Source organism: Medicago truncatula, chromosome 3, assembly GCF_003473485.1.
Source record: "Medicago truncatula cultivar Jemalong A17 chromosome 3, MtrunA17r5.0-ANR, whole genome shotgun sequence".
Lineage (NCBI taxonomy): Eukaryota > Viridiplantae > Streptophyta > Magnoliopsida > Fabales > Fabaceae > Medicago > Medicago truncatula.
The window spans coordinates 46,681,850-46,703,717 of NC_053044.1; the positions used below are offsets into that span (position 1 = coordinate 46,681,850).

Consider the following 21,868-nt stretch of genomic DNA (forward strand, 5'->3'; position numbering starts at 1 on the left):
AAGTTTACTTATGTTCAATTTAGGTTAATGTAAATTTAGTTTACTTATGTTCAACTTAGGGGTATATTAGTCATTCTGGCGTGTAACTTGTTTTTTTTTTGGTGTGACTAGCACCAGTCTAAAAATAAAGAGCATTCTTTTAGCATTTTTTTTTTTTTTTTGAGCTTGTCTTTCAGAAGATATAGATTTTTTTTGGCACTGTCACAGACTCCATCAGGAGACTCTTATACGTGGATAAATCTTACTTGGACACACCATTACAATTGAAACTAATATATTGTTTTTTCTTTGAATTTTTTTCATCTATGTGTACTCAAATAAATTTTATTTGGGGTTCTGTCCGAGTAAGACTTCATCATTATATGCTACTTATTCAAATAATGGTATTTACTTAGGTACAACCCTAAGAGCACATATTAAGAATTTCAAAAAGAGTAGTGATATTTGAACAACTTTTTTAGTATAACTTTTGGGACAATTTTGTTGTTCTCTATTCTCATTGGTCAAAAGCAATAGAGATAGAAAAGGTAGAAAGAGAATAAGAAGATAATGTGAGTATGAGAGAGAAAGTTTTACAAAAATGGTTGTAAAAATATCAATTCTCTTTCAAAAATACAATTTTACATTGGAAAAATAATATTTTGACTTTTAAAATATTGACTACACAACTTTAAAAACAATGTTACTATATTAAATTATTCTTTAACATGTGCATTAGTTTCCTTATGACACATGTTAATATTTTTCTATAAATAATTAAAATTATACATAATTTCAATGCATATTCCTAACGACCACATTGTTTGTCAAACTTTTGATTCAAAGACTTGATACCTTTAGTCAAACTATCAACTTTGATACCACTTGGAGATAATCACATTGTGTTAAAGAGCAATCTCACAAGTGGTTTGAACACCATATCTTCATTCAAAATCTTATTAATAAGTAGCTTATATTTTATTGCACGTATTTCATGATATAATTGATACATGTAAGAGTTAGTTTTGATATCTTCGTAGGGTCATGCTAAGTTGTGCCCTAAGTACACAAGTTAAGAAGTTAAAAAATGAATTAATCAATAAATGCATAAGTTAAAAAGATAAAATTTAAAGAATTCAAAATTAAAAATACACAATTTTGAAGATTTTATTTCTATTTTTGGTTTTTTATCTTGTGCCCTTAGGGTATAAGTTATCATATTCTTACACTCCTACTATACCATATATATATGACTTTAGAAGTGATTATGATTAAAGTCAAACGTTTTTATTGATCATTTGACGGTTATGATTGACTCGCGGTGTAAAAATCTCCACTCTCACACTGTATATCAACTTATAAATTCCAATTTTAATTATTCCATGTTTTTTTTTTTTTACAAAATTATTCCATGAGTTGAAAAGGCAGACTATATGCAAAAATGACCTTTGGAGGAAATCAGAAATTATCAAGCAAGTATGCCATGTAGGTAGACAGAATAGAACAGTACACATCCTCTTCTATATTAATATTATTTATCTTTTCAATGAAATTAATATATAGCCCTTTTTTATTTTATTTGTTGTAAAGAGAAAAATAAACACCTTTTTTAGTTTTTAGGACAAAAGTTAGGTGTCGTTTTATAAATACTGATTATGTTGTTCACTATTTATTATCATACTAGCATGCCTTAAATTTTACTTTAGAATTATTTTGTTTATCCATAAAATCGAACATTAGATTTGTGTTCATTTGAATCCTCTTAACAACGTATAATTGAGAGGATTATTTGCATCTTTTCCACTTAGTTAAAGTGAGAAAACACCAAGATTAGCCAACTCACATTTTGAGTGTCGAGCTTTCTGCTTACAGGTCCAAATCGAACCTGAAACTCTCAATTTTAATACAATTTATAAGCTACATTTTATAAACATTCATTATATATAAATACAAACATATCGTCGGTGCTATACTTGATATTTATCATATCTTATTATTTATACTTGGTTTGTTAAAGATCATTCAAAAACATAACACCTTACATGTTTTAAAGTTAATTTCTGAGCAGGTACAATAAAATGAGACTCTCAAAGCCAACACTGATTCTCTTTGTCTTTTTCATCTTCACTGTAACGTGTGTTGTTCAAATGGAAGCAGTGATCAACGAACGAGTTGTTGATGCTGGCTCTGGAAGTAGTTCTGTCAATGTTGTTGTGAGTTTTTTTGGACTTTGAAATTTCCTCCAAGTCTTTTTATCACTTGATATTTCTTTTTTGATGTTTAAGTTTCTGCCTGTGCCCTATTTAGGTTAGCAGCTCAATTATTTTTTAGAGTAACTGGTTATTTTACTATGCAGAGAAGAGGTGAATGTGAAAAACAAGGCGTTGAGTGCAAGCAAGTAAATGGTGGTAATGAAGATAACGATTTGGAGAGTGAAGACTATATCTACACCAACTCAGTGTTACCCTAGATGAAACACACTGCTTGCATGTATTATGAAGTAATTTATTCCTTACTATTTCAATTCCTCTACTGAATGATGATGTATTTTAGTTGTGATTTTGTTTGAAGCTAGTCATATTCATAATTGCAAAGGAATGGATAGATGTTGTTATGACTTGTGTTAAGAGTAGTTTGTAAACACATGTTCTCTTTTTATCGAATGTTAAAGAGTAGTTTATAAATATATGTTCTCTTTCTTTCCTTCAAAAAAAAAAAAAAAATGTTCTCTTTCTAATAATAAATGACCAATTGGTAAGTATCACGTAGATTAAGATACATGTAAAAATAAAAGAGATGTAATCATTTTTTTTGGCTTAATTACGTTTTTGGTCATCACATTTTGACCAACTCACGAAAATAGTTATGTCTCTTTTAAATCGAACAAAATCGTCCCTAAACTATATGTTTTTTGCATTTTTAATCCTACCCCCTATTTTTCAACTCCAGAAACGTACAAAAATGACAGTTTTAGTCCAACCACCTATGCTCAACCATGAAATAAACAAGGAATAAAACATGTGGGTACAAGAAATCTACTTTATTCAGCATACTAACCTAATTTCTAAGACATGTTACATACTTGAAACATGTCTTAGAAATTAGTTTTTTTTTTGTTAGTGTGCTGAATAAAGTAGATTCTTTGTACCCACATACTTTATTCCTTGTTTATTTCATGGTTGAACATGGGTGGTTGGACTAAAACTGTCATTTTTGTGCGTTTCTGGAGTTGAAAAATAGGGGGTGGGACTAAAACTGCAAAAAAACATAAAGTTTAGGGACGATTTTGTTCGATTTAAAAGAGGCATGACCATTTTCGTGCGCTTGTCAAAATGCGAGGACCAAAAGTGTGATTAAGCTTTTTTTTTTTTTTTAAATTACTTTTATCAAGTATTGGTGTATTCATGGTTATGAACGTAAGGTTGAATATTAATTTGTAGGTGATGTGAGTAATACTATTAATTAAAAAATATTACTTTGAAAATTGAAAGGTTGGTTTGTTTAGGTCTTTTGGAACAATTTTTTTTCGCAAGTCACTTAAACGTTGTGGGACAGAGAGTATTTGATAGTATATTCATCCTTCATCGTTTCTTATATTGGTCTATGATTTGTTTCCCCTCTTCTTCATTCATGCATTTGGATCATCTTGAGTTTGTGATCTCTGTTTACATTTCTTCATTTATAAACGGTATAGTGATAGTGATCACTTGCCTAAAATAGAAGTAATACACTTCCTAACACTATCTCTTAAGCATTCTCTTTACAATCGGATGAAACTTACGGTGAACCTCACTAAAATGATTATAATCCTCTTCTTATCTCTCTCTATTTCCTCTATCTCTTCACTACTATAATTTTGAAGTGTATATTTAACAATTGGATGTGATCTTCATTCTCCCAATATCACATTCTTACATTTATATTTTCAAAACTTTGGCAATGAATAAAGTCACTCCACTAAAATCAATGGGCACCATTACCTATTTGGTGAAGCATGTTTTAAAGTGATGGGATCTATATGAATTTTATTCAATGAACAATGTTGGAAATAAAATGTTGAGGAGCATATTGTTAGTCAAATATATGACCGACTGGACATAAAATTATCTTAATCAAATTGCCGACATACTTCTTAAAATTGAGATTTATTTATAGTAACAGGATATGTGCCTTTTTAATTGAGTTCAGCTTACTAACATAAACAAAGGCACTGTCTTCTGAGAATCTCAATTTGAAAAATGACAATTAAGGAGAAGAATAGACAACTCCTAGTACTACTATAACACAGATTCCAGAGACCAAAGTCAAACTAGTGACATCGAGGGTTCTCGTTTTCTGAAACACGTGGAGATAACAGAACATGCCCATGTGGTATACCTTGTTAAATTGCCGTCCTTTTAGAAGACTGCAACCCATCAACCACATTGGATAACAATAACATTAACTTATTCTGAACCATCCCTATCAATTGCTTCTATATGATGATGCTCTATCGTGGTTCTTGGCATATTTGGTCCTCACTTCACTTACATCATATGCTATATCAAGCCTTGCACTAACTCAATGACATTTTGCAGAAGCACGTAGATGAAAAGCATGAATCAAAGGTCCAGAATAGCAAACCGCAGAAATTTTAAAGATGGAGAGACGTAACGTAATAAAAGACACTATAATAGCATGTGTCAGTAAGGTGTTCACGGTGTGAAACATAGCCAAAAAAACCTGCTGTTTAGTCAGCAATTTAAATACAACATGCATATTGATGGCACATACTGACATTTTCATCGAACAAATTTAATGTCAATGTCAGGTTAAGCTTCCACTCCAATTATTTGTAGGAAGCTACAATCATTATCATACCATGGTAATTACAAGAGTCACTCTACATAGCCGGAAAAAATAATGAAAATTTACAAATATAAGTTATATTCAAGCATGATATTCCTATTCAAGTATGTAAATGGTGGAATATTTACAAAACCCACATCATGCCTATAAAAGTTACTTTGTGCGACAATGACTTTATGCATGATTTCGTGGTGATTTAATGACAAAAATGCAGCTAGCTAATGCAGAACTCGATATACATTTACAAAGCGTCCAGACCAGGTGATGAACATAAAATGCCTCCATCAAATTAGCTACTAGAAAGATTTTGCATCTGCTGATGAATTCTGAAATGTCGAGCATTACTGTCCTCAGAAGTCATCCTTTCATGATCCGGAGATTGACTTGTGAAGATGACCTTAACATGTAATACATATCGTCCAAATTCTGCAATAAGCCCGAGCAAACCCAATAAATACGGCACATGTCAAGGACCTACAGACACAACCAAGAATCATTTTTAAGTACTAAACCATCTACAGATAAAGTATCCTTAACACCCACTCTGTACTTGCATCTTGACTATACAATTGATTCTATTAGTGTTTTCATTCAAGTTTAATTTGCATGCTTGAGTTGCACATGCAAGCATCATATCACATTAAAATATATGAAACCTAGGAATCCAAGGCTTTCACATTGTTGGACAGACTATTTTTAATCATACTGGACATCAGTTTTTTTTTTTAAGTATGAAAAAAATAGCCTGAGAAGACCAGTATCTTAAATACAAAAGAGAAAATGCCAACATACCCAAAACCTCACAATATACTATGATACCGAGACTGGAGTATACAAAACCACATTAATATACATTGATAAGCTATAACGGTAATATACATTGGAAACTGCATTTGTCAGTCATTAACTTAATTTTATAAAACATAAATAAAGTTAAACAAATGCCACTTCATTTCCTTCCAAAGTTGCAAACAACAAGAAACAGTGTTTCACTTAAACAATACTAGTACTACACTGATTTTTTTCCAAAAAAAAAAAAAAACAAACAGAGGAACAGAAGAGTGTCACTGTCACACTAGTCCCAATTTAACATTTTTCTTTGATGTACTGCGTGTGAAAGATATCAGAGTAAGGATAACCACTAGAAAGTGATCAGACTAGCAAAACACCAAAAACGTACAACCTTAGTTTGAAGTATCATGAAAAGTTATATTAACAAACAAAAAAAAAGTATCATAAAACAAAAAACTAAACCCTGTTGGAAGAAACAAAGTACACTTGACAGTTAATAGTTAATACAATGATACTTGTGACATCTTTTCAAATCTAAAAGGTTGTAGCTTGCATTCTTAGTCTCAAAAACCATAAAACAACTTATTGGGAAAAGAATATTTATGCTGGGTGTGAGAGTTAACTTAAAATCAGAATTCTGGAGAATCGTGCCACGATGGAGAAGCTTCGTGCTACGATTGTTGAAGCAAAATTCTGGAGCAATCACTGGAAAAATCGTGCCACGATGGTGCGATTGAAGATAAAAATAAAATGTATTTTTATTGAAGATTTGTTTCAGTTTTTTAAGGGATTACTTTCACTATAAATATAGACATTGTATCAGAGCAAACTTGGAGATAGAGGGGGCTGAAACAAGGGTTTAGAAAGGCAACAACAAAACTACGTTTGTATAGAGTTTGTCTCGTTGGAACAAACACTAGGGTTTGTGGGTTGATTCACCTTGGGAAACACTATTAGGATTGAGTCTCTTGGTTACGGGAAGAGGCTGGGACTTTGGGTAGAATTAGGCGGGAGACTTATTCTTGTAACCCATTGATTTCTCTTTTGTAACGTTACTCATCATATAGTGGATCGGAGGGCTGCTCTCTCCCCTAGACTAGGTCAATTTGGACCGAACTGGGTCAACAAATTCTTGTGTTCTCTCTTCCTTTTCTCTCGCTGTTGTTTCTACTTTTGGCTTGTATTTTAATTGTTCCATACACTTGTTTTGGTTGCTTGATTATCTCTTGCTCCACACATCAAGTTGTTATTGGTGTGATTTCTCATCGAATTCGCAACAATTGGCGCCCACCGTGGGGCAAGGGTCAAAGGATAATCAAGTATCATGGGTTCAAAGTGGGATATTGAGAAGTTTACCGGAGATAACGATTTTCGGTTATGGAAGGTAAAGATGGAAGCAGTGTTAATACAACAAAAGTGTGAGAAAGCTTTGAAGGGTGAAGGTTCGTTACCGGTCACCATGTCACGAGCGGAGAAGACCGAGATGGTGGACAAGGCGAGGAGTGCCATTGTCTTGTGCCTCGGAGATAAAGTTTTGAGAGAAGTAGCAAAGGAACGAACCGCGGCATCGATGTGGGCAAAGTTGGAATCTTTGTATATGACAAAGTCTTTGGCTCATCGGCAATTCCTAAAGCAACAACTCTACTCATTCAAGATGGTGGAGTCAAAGACCATCATGGAGCAACTTACGAAGTTCAACAAAATCCTTGATGACTTGGAGAATATTGAGGTGCAACTTGAGGATGAGGATAAAGCTATACTCTTGTTGTGTGTTCTACCGAAATCTTTTGAATCGTTCAAAGATACCATGCTCTATGGCAAAGAAGACACTGTTACCTTGGAAGAAGTTCAAGAGGCTTTGAGAACCAAGGAGTTGACCAAGTCCAAGGACTTGAGAGTTCATGAACACGGTGAAGGCCTAAGTGTCTCAAGAGGGAATGGTGGAGGTAGAGGTAACCGGAGAAAGAGTGGTAACAAGTCAAAGTCTGAATGCTTTAACTGTCACAAGATGGGTCATTTCAAGAAGGATTGTCCGGAGATTAATGGTAACTCCGCACAAATTGTCTCTGAGGGTTATGAGGATGCGGGTGCTCTGATGGTGTGGTGTTGTTTGGAGGATGAAGAAGGTGATGTGTCTCACCTTGGGAGTGATGCCTAGTGGAGCGGTGATCGTCTGGAGGGACGTTAAACACTCAACATCAGCCTGGAGAGGCGGTGGTAAGAATACTCATGATCTACCTGTTGAGGTGGAGTTTCAAGGTTGAAGACATAGTTGGATGTATGCATTTGCTAGTTGAGGTAGAGTACGCTCAGCGTGAGGTAGAGTTGAACACACCGGTAATGGTACGACTATGAAAGACCTTGGGTGCTATGCTCTATGGTGAGCAAGGGATTTCTTCATGAGGTTGAAGAATGTATAGCACGGCTTGCGGGATTACCCTAAAAGAAGGCCAAGGGTGATTGGATGCAAGGTGATCTTCAAGGAAGCGGGAGATGTTCTGCGTTGAAGATGTTATGGTGAATGCTTGTGGGACTACCTAAAACTCCTAGTGTAGTTGGACTGCAAGGACTCTTCGAGAAGACGGAAGACGTTCCGATGGCTAAAGAGGTTAAGGTGAATGCTTGTGGAACTAACTAAAATTCCTAGTGTAGTTGGACTGCAAGGACCTTCGAGAAGGCGGAAGACATTCCGAGGGCTGAAGGGGTCATGAGGTGTAAACTTGTGGAGATACTTGGAGTAGTGGGAAGCAAGGGAAAGAGCAGCAAGGTGGTTGATGATTGGCATCATCACTGATTTGAAGTCAAGGTGGAGAATTGTGAGAGTTAACTTAAAATCAGAATTCTGGAGAATCGTGCCACGACTGTTGAAGCAAAATCCTGGAGCAATCACGGGAAAAATCGTGCCACGATTGGATCGAATCGTGCCACGATGGTGCGATTGAAGATAAAAATAAAACGTATTTTTATTGAAGATTTGTTTCAGTTTTTTAAGGGATTACTTTCACTATAAATATAGACATTGTATCAGAGCAAACTTGGAGATAGAGGGGGCTGAAACAAGAGTTTAGAAAGGCAACAACAAAACTAGCGTTTGTATAGAGTTTGTCTCTTTGGAACAAACACTAGGGTTTGTGGGTTGATTCACCTTGGGAAACACTATTAGGATTGAGTCTCTTGGTTACGGGAAGAGGCTGGGACTTTGGGTAGAATTAGGCAGGAGACTTATTCTTGTAACCCATTGATTTCTCTTTTGTAACGTTACTCATCATATAGTGGATCGGAGGGCTGCTCTCTCCCCCAGACTAGGTCAATTTGGACCGAACTGGATCAACAAATTCTTTTGTGTTCTCTCTTCCTTTACTCTCGCTGTTGTTTTCTAATTTTGGCTTGTATTTTAATTGTTCCATACACTTTGTTTTGGTTGCTTGATTATCTCTTGCTCCACACATCAAGTTGTTATTGGTGTGATTTCTCATCGAAGTTGTTATTGGTGTGATTTCTCATCGAATTCGCAACACTGGGAAAATACTAAATAATATATAATATTTTCATAGGGAAATAAGATTCACCTTGTAGTTGTTTATGCAGTTCCTGTTATCAATCGCTCTGTTTCATCTAGCTTCTTGACCTTTACAATGCCCAAGAGCACTTGAAAACCAAAGAATGCACAGAAGACATATGCTGCAATTGCAGGCACCTGAAAAAGGTAACACGTGACCAAACAATGGGAGTCACACCAGATAATAAACTAACGGCACATGTTAGCATGACCCGTGAACTAATTGACTATGTAATCACCACAAGGAAAAAACAAGGATGCAGGATGGGAACAACTTACGCGGATCGAATTGAGATACAAAATTGTCGCAAGATTTATTAGGCTTCCAGCAGCTACTGCCTGTGAATTGACAAAAACACGACAAGAAAATACATCATCCCAAAGATATTCTCACTCTTTGTTCTAATAATATCACCCATCAATTTGAACAAGGATTGAAATTGAAAGACATTTTCTTTCCGTCAGAAAATGAAAAGAAAATTAAAGACATATTGGCAGACAATAGATACAAGCATGGACTTTGTACCAAAAAAAAAAAAAAGATACAAGCATGGACTGTTCTTGTGTCTGAGAGTCAAATATATATATATACACATCCATCACTCATTCAAAAGCTTTAGGGAGATACTGAAAAATTGAAGTTTTGATTATGCATCTAAAAAGGTGGACCACACGCAGTCAATCACTACAATATATGAATATGTGCGTGGATGCATGGGCACTTACAAATCTAGAGTGAAAAAACAATGTAACAGTCCAGAGCTACATGAAAACATACAGTTTATTATGTAATAGTCAATATATTCATTCTCATTTCTATAATCAAATAAATTGTTGACATTGATTGATCGGAGCATACAACAGTCCACAGCTACATACAGTAGAGAATAAGTTAGAAGGACAAACATGTCCCAAAGAATGATAAATATATGTTTTATAGGCAGTAGACCCTAATCAAATATAACGAAACAAATAGACTTTTATAATTCAAATGAACCACATCTCAGCTTAACTCACATTTCCTATAGTCTTCTGGACTGTGGCAACACGCTGGAATGCCCTTTCAGATTCTAAAGTTCGAACTCGGAGCTTTAGATCTCCTTGCTCCTGAATAAATAAGTGCAATAAGCAGTTATCTAGAGTACCAGAGGTCCATAACAAACAAAAGTTACAGATCAAATAAATAACTTATATTATATATATAAATATCCAACAATACCAGTCTTTGGATTATTGAAGCAAGCTTGTCCACCCTGTCAGCCTGCCTAAATAAGTTGTAAAAAGCTTGAGATTGTCTATCCCATCTCTTAGTGAAGTCCTGTATATCAAAAGATAGATAAGAGAAAGACAGTCGTAATATTAGACTGAATTCAAGCACAGTAGAAAGTGTTTGTAACCACCTTTAAGACAACTTCAACCCCTGCCTCACGAAACCTTAGTAACTCCAGAGCATAACTACAAGGCCAAAAAGGCTAGTTGTGTTATATATGCAAAATATACAACTTAAAAGATGAATAATTAAAAATAGTTACAAAAGTAAAAACTATGAACACAATACTCACGGTTTGGCAATCTCAGTAATGTCAAAACGTGGGTCAAGGCCCTTTCCAATGCCATCCAACACTGTAGAGAAAACATTAACTTGTTTCCTCACAATCACATACATAGGATTTATAAATTAAGTATTTAACTTGTTACATTTACCTGAGAAAGCTCTAACAACAAATGTAAATGTAGCAGGAAACCGGAAGGGTTGGTCTGATGATATGGATAATAAATCTTCACCTGATTAAAACAAGACAGCTATGACTGAGTACTAAACATTCCTTTTTCGAAGTAAACAAACAATACATATGTCATATATTGTAATTAACTAATGAAAAATAATATTCAATTAGTTTTGATGATTGATGTTCGGAAGCAGGTGATATCAAACTTCATGGAAAAAAATCATTTAGACCAATCAAAAAAAGCAACCAAAAGTTAAAAAGAAAAAAAAACATAAAAAATCATAGTATAAGCAAATTTTTCCGTTCAATTTCTGTCTGCTTGTAGGATACCACATAACTTTTTTAATAGTCTACTATCATTACTGAGCCAATGCTCCTGTGATTTTGTACTGTCTGGGAGATGACCTACATGCTTCCTTAGGACTCACTTATTAGTTATTTTAACATTTGGACAGATTAGTCAACAAAAGATCGTCGTAAGCGCTCATTTATAGCTATAAAGCATATAAAGTATTCGTCCAATTACACTATATGCATTACCAATAGCAGCTAGACGTTGTTTCTTTTTCATCATTTTTTCCTCCTTGCTTAATGGTTTTTTGAATCCAAGTTCACCTGTTGCTTCCTCTTTCTCTTTCCTTTGTGCAGCCAGGCGCTCCTCAAAACTGTAGAAGACAGATATTGAAGAATTCAAGGTCAGACGTCGCATAGTTTCTAACATAAATCATTAATACCCCAAGTTATTAATCTACATAAAAATAGTAGCGACAATAAAAAGTAATCTAATGAAACTAATGTGCAGTACGCTTTCAAATAGACATTGGTATATTTCTAACATAACAAATCAGGACAGACAAGTACTTTTGCACACACCCTAGTAAAAAAGCAATGCATTTAAGCCTTTGGCATGACCGATATAAATGACACAAACTGAAGAAAGGTCATTATCTACTACCAGTACATATATTGAATTAGCAAAACTTGTCTTCAAGATGAAACATTTTGATTCCAGATTATCCTATTAAGAGGCTTCTGCATTCTAATGAGTACACCGATCAACAATTTACCTACCAGTTACAACTTTTATACTTCCCATATATAATAATATTGACTTGTAGAAATATCATTGTCCTGAGCACTAGAGGTGTTTTTGTGTTAAAAACCACACTTAACGTGTTTATTGTGTGAGCGGTACCATAGTCAACTAGTTTGCAATTCGTTTTGGCATGTGGGTTCGGGTACACGGTACTACTCATGAAGTATTCGGTACGTGGGGGGTGGGGGATATCCATAGCCGGTATGTTATCCGGGTTTGTGGTACGTTCTAATATTTTTATTGGTACGCTACAAATAATTTTTATCTAAACTAGTTAAAAATAATAAAGTACATGCTAATAAGATATAAATATCAATAAAAATAACTTAAAATATTAAAAGATGGAAATATTTTCATGTTAATATTTATGTAGGGAATATTAATTACTAAATTGATTAATCTGTATAAGCAATACTAATTTAATTAACAACTATAAAATAAAATAGTAAATAAACAAAGCCAGCATCTTACAATGATGGTGTTAGAGTAGTCCCACATTGGTAGTATCTATTAGTGACAGCTTTGATTTCAAAGGAAAATGCATGAAGTCTCACATCGAAAGTGTTTAGAAAATAAAGAGGAGGATTCACTATAAATAAGTAGTGTATGACACAGTACATAGCAGACTTGAGATTGAGGATATTTAGCTTCATGAAAGGTGATAAATCTTTTCCCAACAGTCAATAATTATTGTACAGCGGTTCTTGATCGCTTTTCAGTCTGATAGGTTCTTTCCCCACTCAAATGGAAAGACCATTCTTTCTTGTTTTTGGTTTGTTGCCTTCTGTGAATTTTAGGTGAATTTCTACGAACCAATTCATGAACGTACCATGAATCGGTACGTGCTAATTGGTAAGTGGTTCCTAGGCACAACAGTGAATTATGGTACTATGAATAGTACTTGCAATTAATTAGGGATTTGATTGATCCTCCTAATTCTTAAGAGATATATTCTTATGATTGTAAATAACTCAATGTGTAATCATAGGACACAACGTTCCAATACAGCATTTTAGAACGTGTATACTACAATTACCTGTTAAGAAAGAATTGTGCTGTTCGCCTAACAGCAGTCATATCTCCAGTAGGAACAAGAACACCCATTTGAATCATTGATTGAAGAACCTAACACCAGTACACAGGCTCCAATTTGTAAGCATTTGCCAGTTCAAGGTATTTGTGAGTTTAAGAATGGGAAATTGTAGAAGAGTATTCATAAGATTTTGACATAGTATCTATTAAAAGCATCTACCCTATCTGGATCCTTCTCATAGACTCCATAAAATGTCTCAAGCAAGCCTTCTCGGATGTTTGGACTGATGCTGCAAGATGCAAAACCAATCATATTTGTAAAGGCAAAGTGTATCATAAAGCTTAAATATGTGCTACTGGTGAATTTATATTTGATTGAGTTTGAACTTTGAACTGTCATAAAAGACCAGAACATACCTCCCCATCATTCCGAAATCGTAGAAGATCAATCTTCCACCATTGACATCATCAACTGCAATATTTCCAGGATGCTGCAGGAATAATGTAAACATATATTAGTTGCACACAAAACATCAAGCGTCAAACTTGCTAACAATAATCATGAGACATTAAAACTTATTATTCCTTATTTAACACACAAAGTTTCATCTGTGTTGAGATCCCACATCAATATGGCCACATATCCAAAGTAGGTTCTGATGAGGCATGGACAATCATCTCTCTTGAGCTAGCTTTTGAGGTAGAAACTAAAATTCTATGATGGGAACAAAGCTCCCAATCTAGGAGATTCTACTTTTGCATCAGATCAAAACCCTAGCATTCTTTACTCCAGTCAACCCTAGGTTGCTTTTATTGCAGCCCATCGAAGCCTATCCTAGATGTAGCATTCAAAGGAGCCCGCCAAGCCTTTCAAAGATATATTATAGGGCAACCCGTATATGTCTAGTGTTGCAAACTTCACACTTTAGGTGTTCAATCCTGGCATGAGGAGGTGTGTTGTAAAGATCCAGGCGTCCGGTCGTGAAAGAGGGGTGAGTTGAGATGCCACATCCATTAGTGATATGGACAAATTAGTTCTTATGTTTACTTTACAAGTATCAAGTTTGAGCTTATGACAGATAGGACGTGTTGCTTCTAGGAACAAAATGATATTATCATTTTTTAATATTTATAGATTTCTTTGGGAGTTGAAAAATCATGAGAACGGAGTCACATTCCCATTTATTATATATAACCAACTAGCTGATATTCCAGTAAAGCAGTCACGCCCGGCAGAAAAACGCTTGAACTAGTGGGTAACTTTCTCATCCAAAACCTTCAGCATGATAGTTAAATGCTGATGGGTACCCCAAACCCAAGGTCCCCAACACTGGTCAGTACAACTTTACAGTTATTAAACTTGTGTCTAGATTACCTACAATCACAGGACATCCAGGTAGTTTATATGAGGCGAAGATCTCCCAAAATAGGTAGCACAAAAAGGTTTCCAAACACCAAGTTGATATTGTTTTGCCTTACGATACAAAGACATAGAGAGCTTGATAGCTAAGACCCACCCATCATTGGAAGCAAAGAGTTAGCAATTAGCGTTAGTAATTTACACATTGCTTAACATACAAAAGTTACTCTAGGGCAACAAGATAAACTGAGAATGTCACAATACAAGTCCAACATCAAACAGACTTCCAAAAGAATAATCATAAAACACAAGAAGCATAGTGCTTGTAGCTCCGGCAATAGATGCTAGGGTTGCATCATAAGAGCAATGAAAGGCAGTTGATATTTTGACTTTACTAAAAACTTTACCAGATAGCCAATCCAGATGTAATATAATATATAAAGTGAACTTTGACTTCAATTCTAAAAAGGTAAACTCACAGGGTCAGCATGGAAGAAACCATGCGATAAAATTTGTTCCAAGAACGATTCAACTGCATATCTCCCTAACCTGTAGGACATAACACAAACATCAGAATAATTTTGAATTAAGTTAGCAGAGATACACAAAAGTAAATGGTAACAAGTTTGCAGTGGTTTGGCCAACGAAAATAAGTATTATAATAACCTTGCGCGATCAACACCAAGTTGATCTAAAGCTTGTATTTTGTTTATTTTAATTCCTGGAACATATTCCATTGTCAGAATCTGCATTGGAAACATAGTTAATTTATGGATGAATAAGTTATCAGATATAAACTGGGAAACATGTACTTTAATACATTTTCTATATATCTGAAGAATGAAGGTTAAACCTGTGGTGTGGTATAATCCCAGTAGATTGAAGGAACTTTCACATAACTCATGTTCTTAAAGTTACTAGCAAACAATTCTGCATTAGCAGCCTCCTTCGTGTAATCGATCTCCTGAAAATCATTAATTTATGTTTCACTAATAGAACGAGAGATAATTTGAGGATGTGCAGAGAACACGTGCATACATCACATCAGACCAAGAATGAGATTCAAAACATAGTAGGAAGTAGGAACCAAAATTTCAGCAAAGTTTCGCGTGTACAACGTAAGTCTACTATCTCCATTATATTGATGGGTTTCTTACAGCTAGTTTTCTTATAACGCCATTTCTAGCATAGTGAGGTAAGCAATCTGACAGTTCATAACTATGGAATATGGAACAGTCAACAACCATGCCTCTTTTTGAAGCATTGCACTTGCGCAGAATAATCTTCTTTTGCCGATTTACTCCATTGTCTAATACCACAAAGAAATAACATTGCAGGCCACCTCTCCTTTCCCTTCAAAAAAGCTCAACTATATTTCTCTCATGTGTTTGAATAAAAGATCCTCCCAAAGCTCAATCATCCTGTTGAAATCTTTATTACGATCATTGTTACTTGTTAGAGAAGTCTCCCGCAACTCGCATGCAATTTGATAAAATCATAGCCAGCCTCTTTGCCCACCCCATGCACCCAAACTTTAAACAAGTAGTGTTTCTATACCATCATACTATCTTCGCCCCTATATGTAAGACCTAATGGACCAAAACACAAGAATTAAGAGAAGTAGTGTTTACATTAAATTTGTCAATAATGTACTTGCATTCTCCTTCCATAATTATTCTCCAATTACTAAGAGAGATAAATGGTTAGTCTTTTAATTCTCTCCATTTAATTAGGGGTACTTTTGTGAAAAAGTAATGAATACATCTTATAATTTTAAAAGGGTCTTACAAGAAGAGACAAAAAAGAATTACAAGAGGGTCTTACATTTAGGGACAGCGGTAGTATTATCGGACTTCTATTCAGCAGAAGTAAACTAATATGATGGAGATTTAGACAGATGATTTCTTTCAGTAATGCCAATTAACCTAAAACTCAAGCAACTCAACATAATATCATCACCTGATATAAGACAGAGGCACATTCATCATAAATAGCAACCCAATCCCTCTTTGCACCATCTGACTTTGGATCAATTTTTTGAAGATATTCAGCAATAACCTGGAATTAAAGAAAGCATCAAGTATCAGCATTATATGCACTGGTATAGAATCTTAAAGGGATGGACCGAAGATCATGTTATCAAACTTCTTTCATAAAGAATACAATGAAATTTTTGTTCCTAGTCATGCAGGCAAAAAACTTGTTTATGCAAGGAAAAAAGAGAAATTAAAAGAATTATCAGACAGTAGTATCACGTTTGCACACACCACCATGAGCATAAGATTTATATGGAAAACCTTATAAGGTATAACACTAACCCTCAGGTTTTTTAGATCAATATCAAAAAGATCCTTGAGACCAGGCCTTTGCACTTTAACAACAACCTCCTGTCCCTTCAATCTTGCGCGATGAACCTGACCTGTAATAGGGGGAAATAGTTTGATAATCCAGCCTTCTCATCAATATAAGAAGTATTAGTTTATATATTTTTTTTTTTAACTAGTAGTAGTTTGTATGTTAGTTTCATCTGTTATTAAAGATTGTGGATTGGGCTCACACCAGCTGCAGTGTATTTATGTTTTAGTTTTTAGTTGTAGGTTGAGGTTCTGTTTCAACATAATACGACAGTTGTAACAGACTAGCAGCTACAGATCAAACTTTCGCTTACTCTATAAACAAATATGTCATATAATCAGATTCATACTGTTCATTCCGAATTCAAAAATACCAAAATCAGATTCTTAAGAAATTTCTCTTCGGCTTTCTTTCATTTTCCGTCATTTCCTCACACCTTATCAGCAACAAAATTCTAATATGGTATCATCAGCATTTTCTCGATCCAGACTTCCCCATCCTTCCCTCATAAACAAAAACCGCACCCGTTCATCTGTTCCACCTATCACCGTTTGGCACCACATCTCCATCAAACTATATGATAAAAATTCATAGGGTATGCTTGATGCACATTGAGACACAACACAACTTTTGGGGGGCGTTTGGATACACGGCTTAATTAACTGCTTATTTGACCAGTTTTATCGTATACAAGTTGTTTCTACAATCAAATTGTAAACGAGAATATACTTTGGATAAACTAAAAACATATGTTCTTCGGAAAAACTTATGCGGGTGCTTTTATCAGAAGATAATCCCAAATAGGGTCTTCCAAATGCTCCTAAGGCTTTGTTTGGGAGTTTGGAGGGGAGGGTTTTAGAAAAAAGGAAGGAGCAAGTGGAAGAAATAGAAGACATTGGGAGGAGAGGGCTTTGGAGGTTAATTTTTTACGCATAATAAAAAATCCCCTCATTTGGGGGAACTCAACAATTGTATTGGGGGAGGGTTTTGGGGGGTTATGGAGGGTTTATAAGAATTTTTCAAATTCAATCTATGTTGTTATAATATTCTTAAAATTAAAAGTTTATTAATCATAAGTATTAGTTTATCATTCTCTAAAAAACCGTTCTTTCAAAAAATGTGAATTTTTTGTCCATTTTTCTATATATTTCCAACCCCCCAAATCCCTCTCCTCCCTTCCCCTCCAAACTCCCAAACAAAGCCTAAATATTATTTGGTGGTTGATACACAACACAAACAAGACATGAAAATTAGTGCAATACCTTTCAATTATGCAATATTTATTTCGCCTAAAAACTGCAATTTGTTATTATCTTGATATAATACATATTATTAAAAATATATGCAAAGTATAACATTGATTACCAAGACTTGCAGCAGCTATTGGTTCATAGTCAAACTGATCAAAGATATCACCTACAGAAGCTCCAAGCTCTTCTTCAACAATAGCTAAAGCACTCTCAGAGGGAAATGGAGGAACTTGATCCTGAACCCAAAATAAGAGGTAACTTAGGCCCTGAAGAAATACAACCTTTATATTTTTCTTTTCAGCTTAAGCTTTTTAAATTAATATATATATGTCAATATTATCAAGTCACCGGTTTTTCTGGATTCGAAGGGGGAACATTTTCACATGTAATAGTTATAGTTATTTTTAATATCACTTGCAGTCCAATTAGGTGAACTAGATGGACATTATAAACTCAATAATACAAGGATTACAAAAACCTTATAACTGGAAAGTTGTTTCTCATGCAATAAGTTACATAAAATATGTATTTAGATTGTCAAGAATTTGACATAAAAATATCCTATGATTTCTTACAAAATGTTGACAATTATTTATCATAAAAATAAAAAGTTCAAGATAAATAGCACCATGGACAATGATACACATTGTAGTTCATGACTGTAAGTTGCTTGCAGCTTCACTGGAAGCAACTATGGGAGAGGTCATGCAGAAGCTTTTTCCTTTGTGCAGTGATTGTGAAGAAATAATTAACGGACTAAACGATTAGCAGAATGTTGGCTAAGCTAAAAAACATAGAGTATCACAGGATTGTAAAGTGGCGAGGAGAACCCAAAGGTGGATAAGGCTTCATATCAGAGACTTGAGAAAACTCTGTTACCTATCTCACACCAGGCCAGACATAGTTAGTCAATTTATGCCTGGTCCATGGGAGAGACACTTACAAAGAGTAAGTAGAACTATTCAGTATTTGAAGGCCGGTCCGGGGAAAAGAGTACTATTCAGTAAGGAGTGAAATTTATCTATGGTAGCATATACATATGCTGACTATTCTGGGTCGCTCGATATAAATTCTAATTATGACTATATTCAACAAAATCCTATTAAATGATAATGAGGATAAAAGGAAATAAAATGTGCTAATAATTAAACACTATTAAGGTGGAATGAGTAGCAGAAAGGAAAGAAAGGGAAAGAAAAAAAAAAGAGGAAATAATGAAATGCTCTATCTATAATAATGCTACTTCCATTCACCAGCTTGAGAGGGACCTTTTGTAAGTATCATTATTTTAGGATAGAGATAGAACATTTCATTATTTCCTCTTCTTTATTCTTATTGCTGCTCATATCACCATAATAGTGTGTACGGAAGTATAATTTACCTGAAGTTCAGACAACTGGTCAACATATTCTTGAGGAAGAATGTCCACTCTAGTGGAGAACTGCTGCCCAATTTTAATGAATGTAGGACCTAATCTCAAGATGCTTTCCTTAAGCCACTTGGCAAGGGTCTTCCGCCTTAACTTCTTTTTTTCCTCAGTCATTTCTCCTGTAAGTAATATCTTCAAATCAAATAAAACCAGACAATGGCCTCCTAGCAATTCCTCAAGATTCAATAAAGAAACATTTCATCTCGAAACATGTTTATTTGTAGGTAGCCATAATTTTTATAAGAACACTCCTGCTATTGATGCATATTGCATGACAACCTTTAATTTTCCTACACTCGTTCAGCACCTCATTTTCTTTCAATCTCTCTTCCTATCACATCACTCTCTCTATTTCTTTCTTTCTTTCTCTCGGTGTAGAATGGGTAATAGGTGTACAAAGGTAATTTTTCTATGCATTAACCACAAATAACATCATAAACCACATATGATTCTTCAAAATTATCAGCGGACGGAAACAATTAATAGACAACAAACCTTTGTAAGAGAACTTCTGATTGTCCAACCAAGCCTTAAAGATAAATGTTACAACAAATCCCCAAATTTCTAAGGTTCTCTGGATTGTAGAGTAAGTCTTGAATCTACTCCAACGACCTCCAGGAGCAACTGCTACCTGCCAAAAAAAAAAAATCGGACATTCATCATTCATACTTGATTCAAATTTGTACAGCATCGAAATGCAATCAAAACAATGTTATTAGATGTAATAGTCACGAAAATTAGTAACATTAGTTAGTTAAGTTAGACTTAATCAATAATTCTCTCATTAATCAATGTATATTTTTCTATAATTTCCTCTCATCTGTGAGTTCTATCAAGAATTGTAATATAACTAACTATAACGGTACCTCAACTTTTTGTTCCTCAGTTTGTTTAAACCACGCGTCTTCTTTACCAATCTCCTCCAATCTTCTCTTCCTTCCATCCTCGTTCACTTTAGAAGCTTCAACATCCACAACCACCGTAGAAGCTACACCGTTTCCATTTCCATATTTCACTGAACTTCCGTTAACGGCGCCGTTAACATAACCTCCTGCTGCTCCATTACTGCCGGCACGGGAGGCAACTCCGTTTCCGCTCCATTCCACGTCGTTAACTCGTTCTGCTATCGCGGATTCTTCTTTTGAAGCACGGATTCGCGTGGAGCGAAGAGTGACATTGGAGGTGGAAAAGCGGGAAATGGAGCGTGTGGAGAAAGAAAAACGGTTGCGGAGAGTGATTTGTGGGGAAAGGAAATGGAGTTGGGATAGTTGGAGAAGAGAAGAGGTAGTAGCCATAAATTGGAAGTTTCTAGAGAGCGAGAGACAGATTATGGAGGATTAGTATTTAGTATATAAGAGGTTGATTTTCATGGCGTGAAAGGAAACTCAATGTGACAGTGAAGAAGAAACGGAGTGGAACAAATTAGAAAAGAGGGAAAGGGGTGGAGATGAATCGGACACGTGGCGTCAGTGAAGCTAAGCCATAAAATACTTTCAATCTTTTTTTTTTCCTGTTTTTTTTAGAACAAAATATTTTCAATTTCATTCAGAATTGTACTTTTTGTTAATAAAATAGAATTATGATGTGAATTCTCATTTTACACCTTCACAACCAAAATTATATTGTTTTTTTAAATATATATATATATACACGCATCATACGGGTTCAGGTGAAATTGAACTTTAATTTATGACTTAATGTCTTTTGTTTGAATTTTATTGATAAAAAATTATTGGAATAGAGATCATGTTAAAAATGGTTAGTCAAATTCTTCGATTAAAATTAAATCAATAAATAACTCACATCAATAACATTGTTGTATGAAAAAAATTATAGTTCCTCAACGCAAACACAAAACCCAAGTTAGTTTATAAATTAAAATGGATGGTCATGTCGTCTCTTACATGATTACATAATTAGGTGGCGTTAACGACGTGTGTGGAAGGGGGTTAAGGGGTAATAGGAATTCTTTTGCATCAATAAAGGTCCAAAATTTTGTGCGGCAACTTATCATTGGGAGACTTCCTACTCGGGGATATTTAGCTAGAGAGGGTTGTTGTTGAATGAGAGGGTATATCTAGCTAGGAAAAAATGGGAGTATTATATCTATTACGAGTGGTTCTCAAACCCGTTTCTCTCTCGTAATTCTTGATTGAGTGTTTTTTTTTTTTTTTGCAAGTCGAGTATCCCTTGTATTTTTTTCCGAATCGTGGTTAAGTACTTTTTGTTCTTTTCTCCTGTGTAATAAATTTTGTCATTAAGAAGAAAAAAACTTGTGAGCATTGCAACGGAAAATTAAGGAACAAATTTGTCATGGATTGAAGTTTGGTGACCTTTCTGATTATTGTCAGTGATACATTATGATTAAGGTTGGGTGTTTATAGGTTAGGTCGAATGAATTATTTTTACATGATACAACGAATTGTCGATTTTAGGGC

At 34.7% G+C, this 21,868-nt stretch overlaps 1 protein-coding gene and 1 long non-coding RNA gene across 4 annotated transcripts; one reads left to right on the forward strand and one right to left on the reverse strand.

The window, feature by feature from the left end:
* The first annotated feature begins 1,653 nt into the window (after positions 1–1,653).
* On the forward strand, positions 1,654–2,596 carry LOC11421687 (uncharacterized). 2 transcript variants are annotated; one of them, XR_003010660.2, is made up of 3 exons: positions 1,654–1,851; positions 2,033–2,192; positions 2,336–2,596. It is a non-coding gene; the product is annotated as an uncharacterized lncRNA (long non-coding RNA). The 2 variants fall into 2 exon arrangements; XR_003010659.2 differs by having other exon boundaries at positions 1,658–1,851; positions 2,048–2,192.
* A 2,111-nt stretch (positions 2,597–4,707) lies between these two features.
* Positions 4,708–20,874, reverse strand: LOC11428223 (protein ACTIVITY OF BC1 COMPLEX KINASE 8, chloroplastic). 2 transcript variants are annotated; one of them, XM_024779849.2, is made up of 21 exons: positions 20,297–20,874; positions 19,926–20,061; positions 19,383–19,549; positions 18,117–18,237; positions 16,715–16,815; positions 16,356–16,454; positions 15,250–15,360; positions 15,063–15,142; positions 14,876–14,945; positions 13,454–13,527; positions 13,257–13,326; positions 13,041–13,129; positions 11,449–11,573; positions 10,883–10,963; positions 10,741–10,801; positions 10,579–10,633; positions 10,398–10,496; positions 10,196–10,285; positions 9,458–9,517; positions 9,189–9,316; positions 4,708–5,253 (listed from the first exon to the last, which is right to left on the reverse strand). In XM_024779849.2, the coding sequence occupies exons 1-20, from the start codon at positions 20,723–20,725 to the stop codon at positions 9,200–9,202; spliced, it is 2,235 nt and encodes a 744-aa protein (XP_024635617.1). In that variant the 5' UTR covers positions 20,726–20,874; the 3' UTR covers positions 4,708–5,253; positions 9,189–9,199. The 2 variants fall into 2 exon arrangements, with proteins under 2 accessions (XP_024635617.1, XP_003602469.2); XM_003602421.4 differs by having other exon boundaries at positions 4,708–5,301; positions 20,297–20,873.
* Between the last annotated feature and the right edge of the window lie 994 nt (positions 20,875–21,868).

What these genes read in the sequence shown, in the direction of transcription:
- LOC11428223 (XM_024779849.2), bottom strand. Translation starts at nt 20,725, where the DNA reads ATGGCTACTACCTCTTCTCTTCTCCAACTATCCCAACTCCATTTCCTT. An exon ending in TTGATCTAAAAAACCTGAGG is followed by an intron (nt 16,455 to 16,714) that starts GTTAGTGTTATA and finishes CTTTAATTCCAG; the next exon opens with GTTATTGCTGAATATCTTCA. An exon ending in ACAACGTCTAGCTGCTATTG is followed by an intron (nt 10,964 to 11,448) that starts GTAATGCATATA and finishes TGTTTTAATCAG; the next exon opens with GTGAAGATTTATTATCCATA.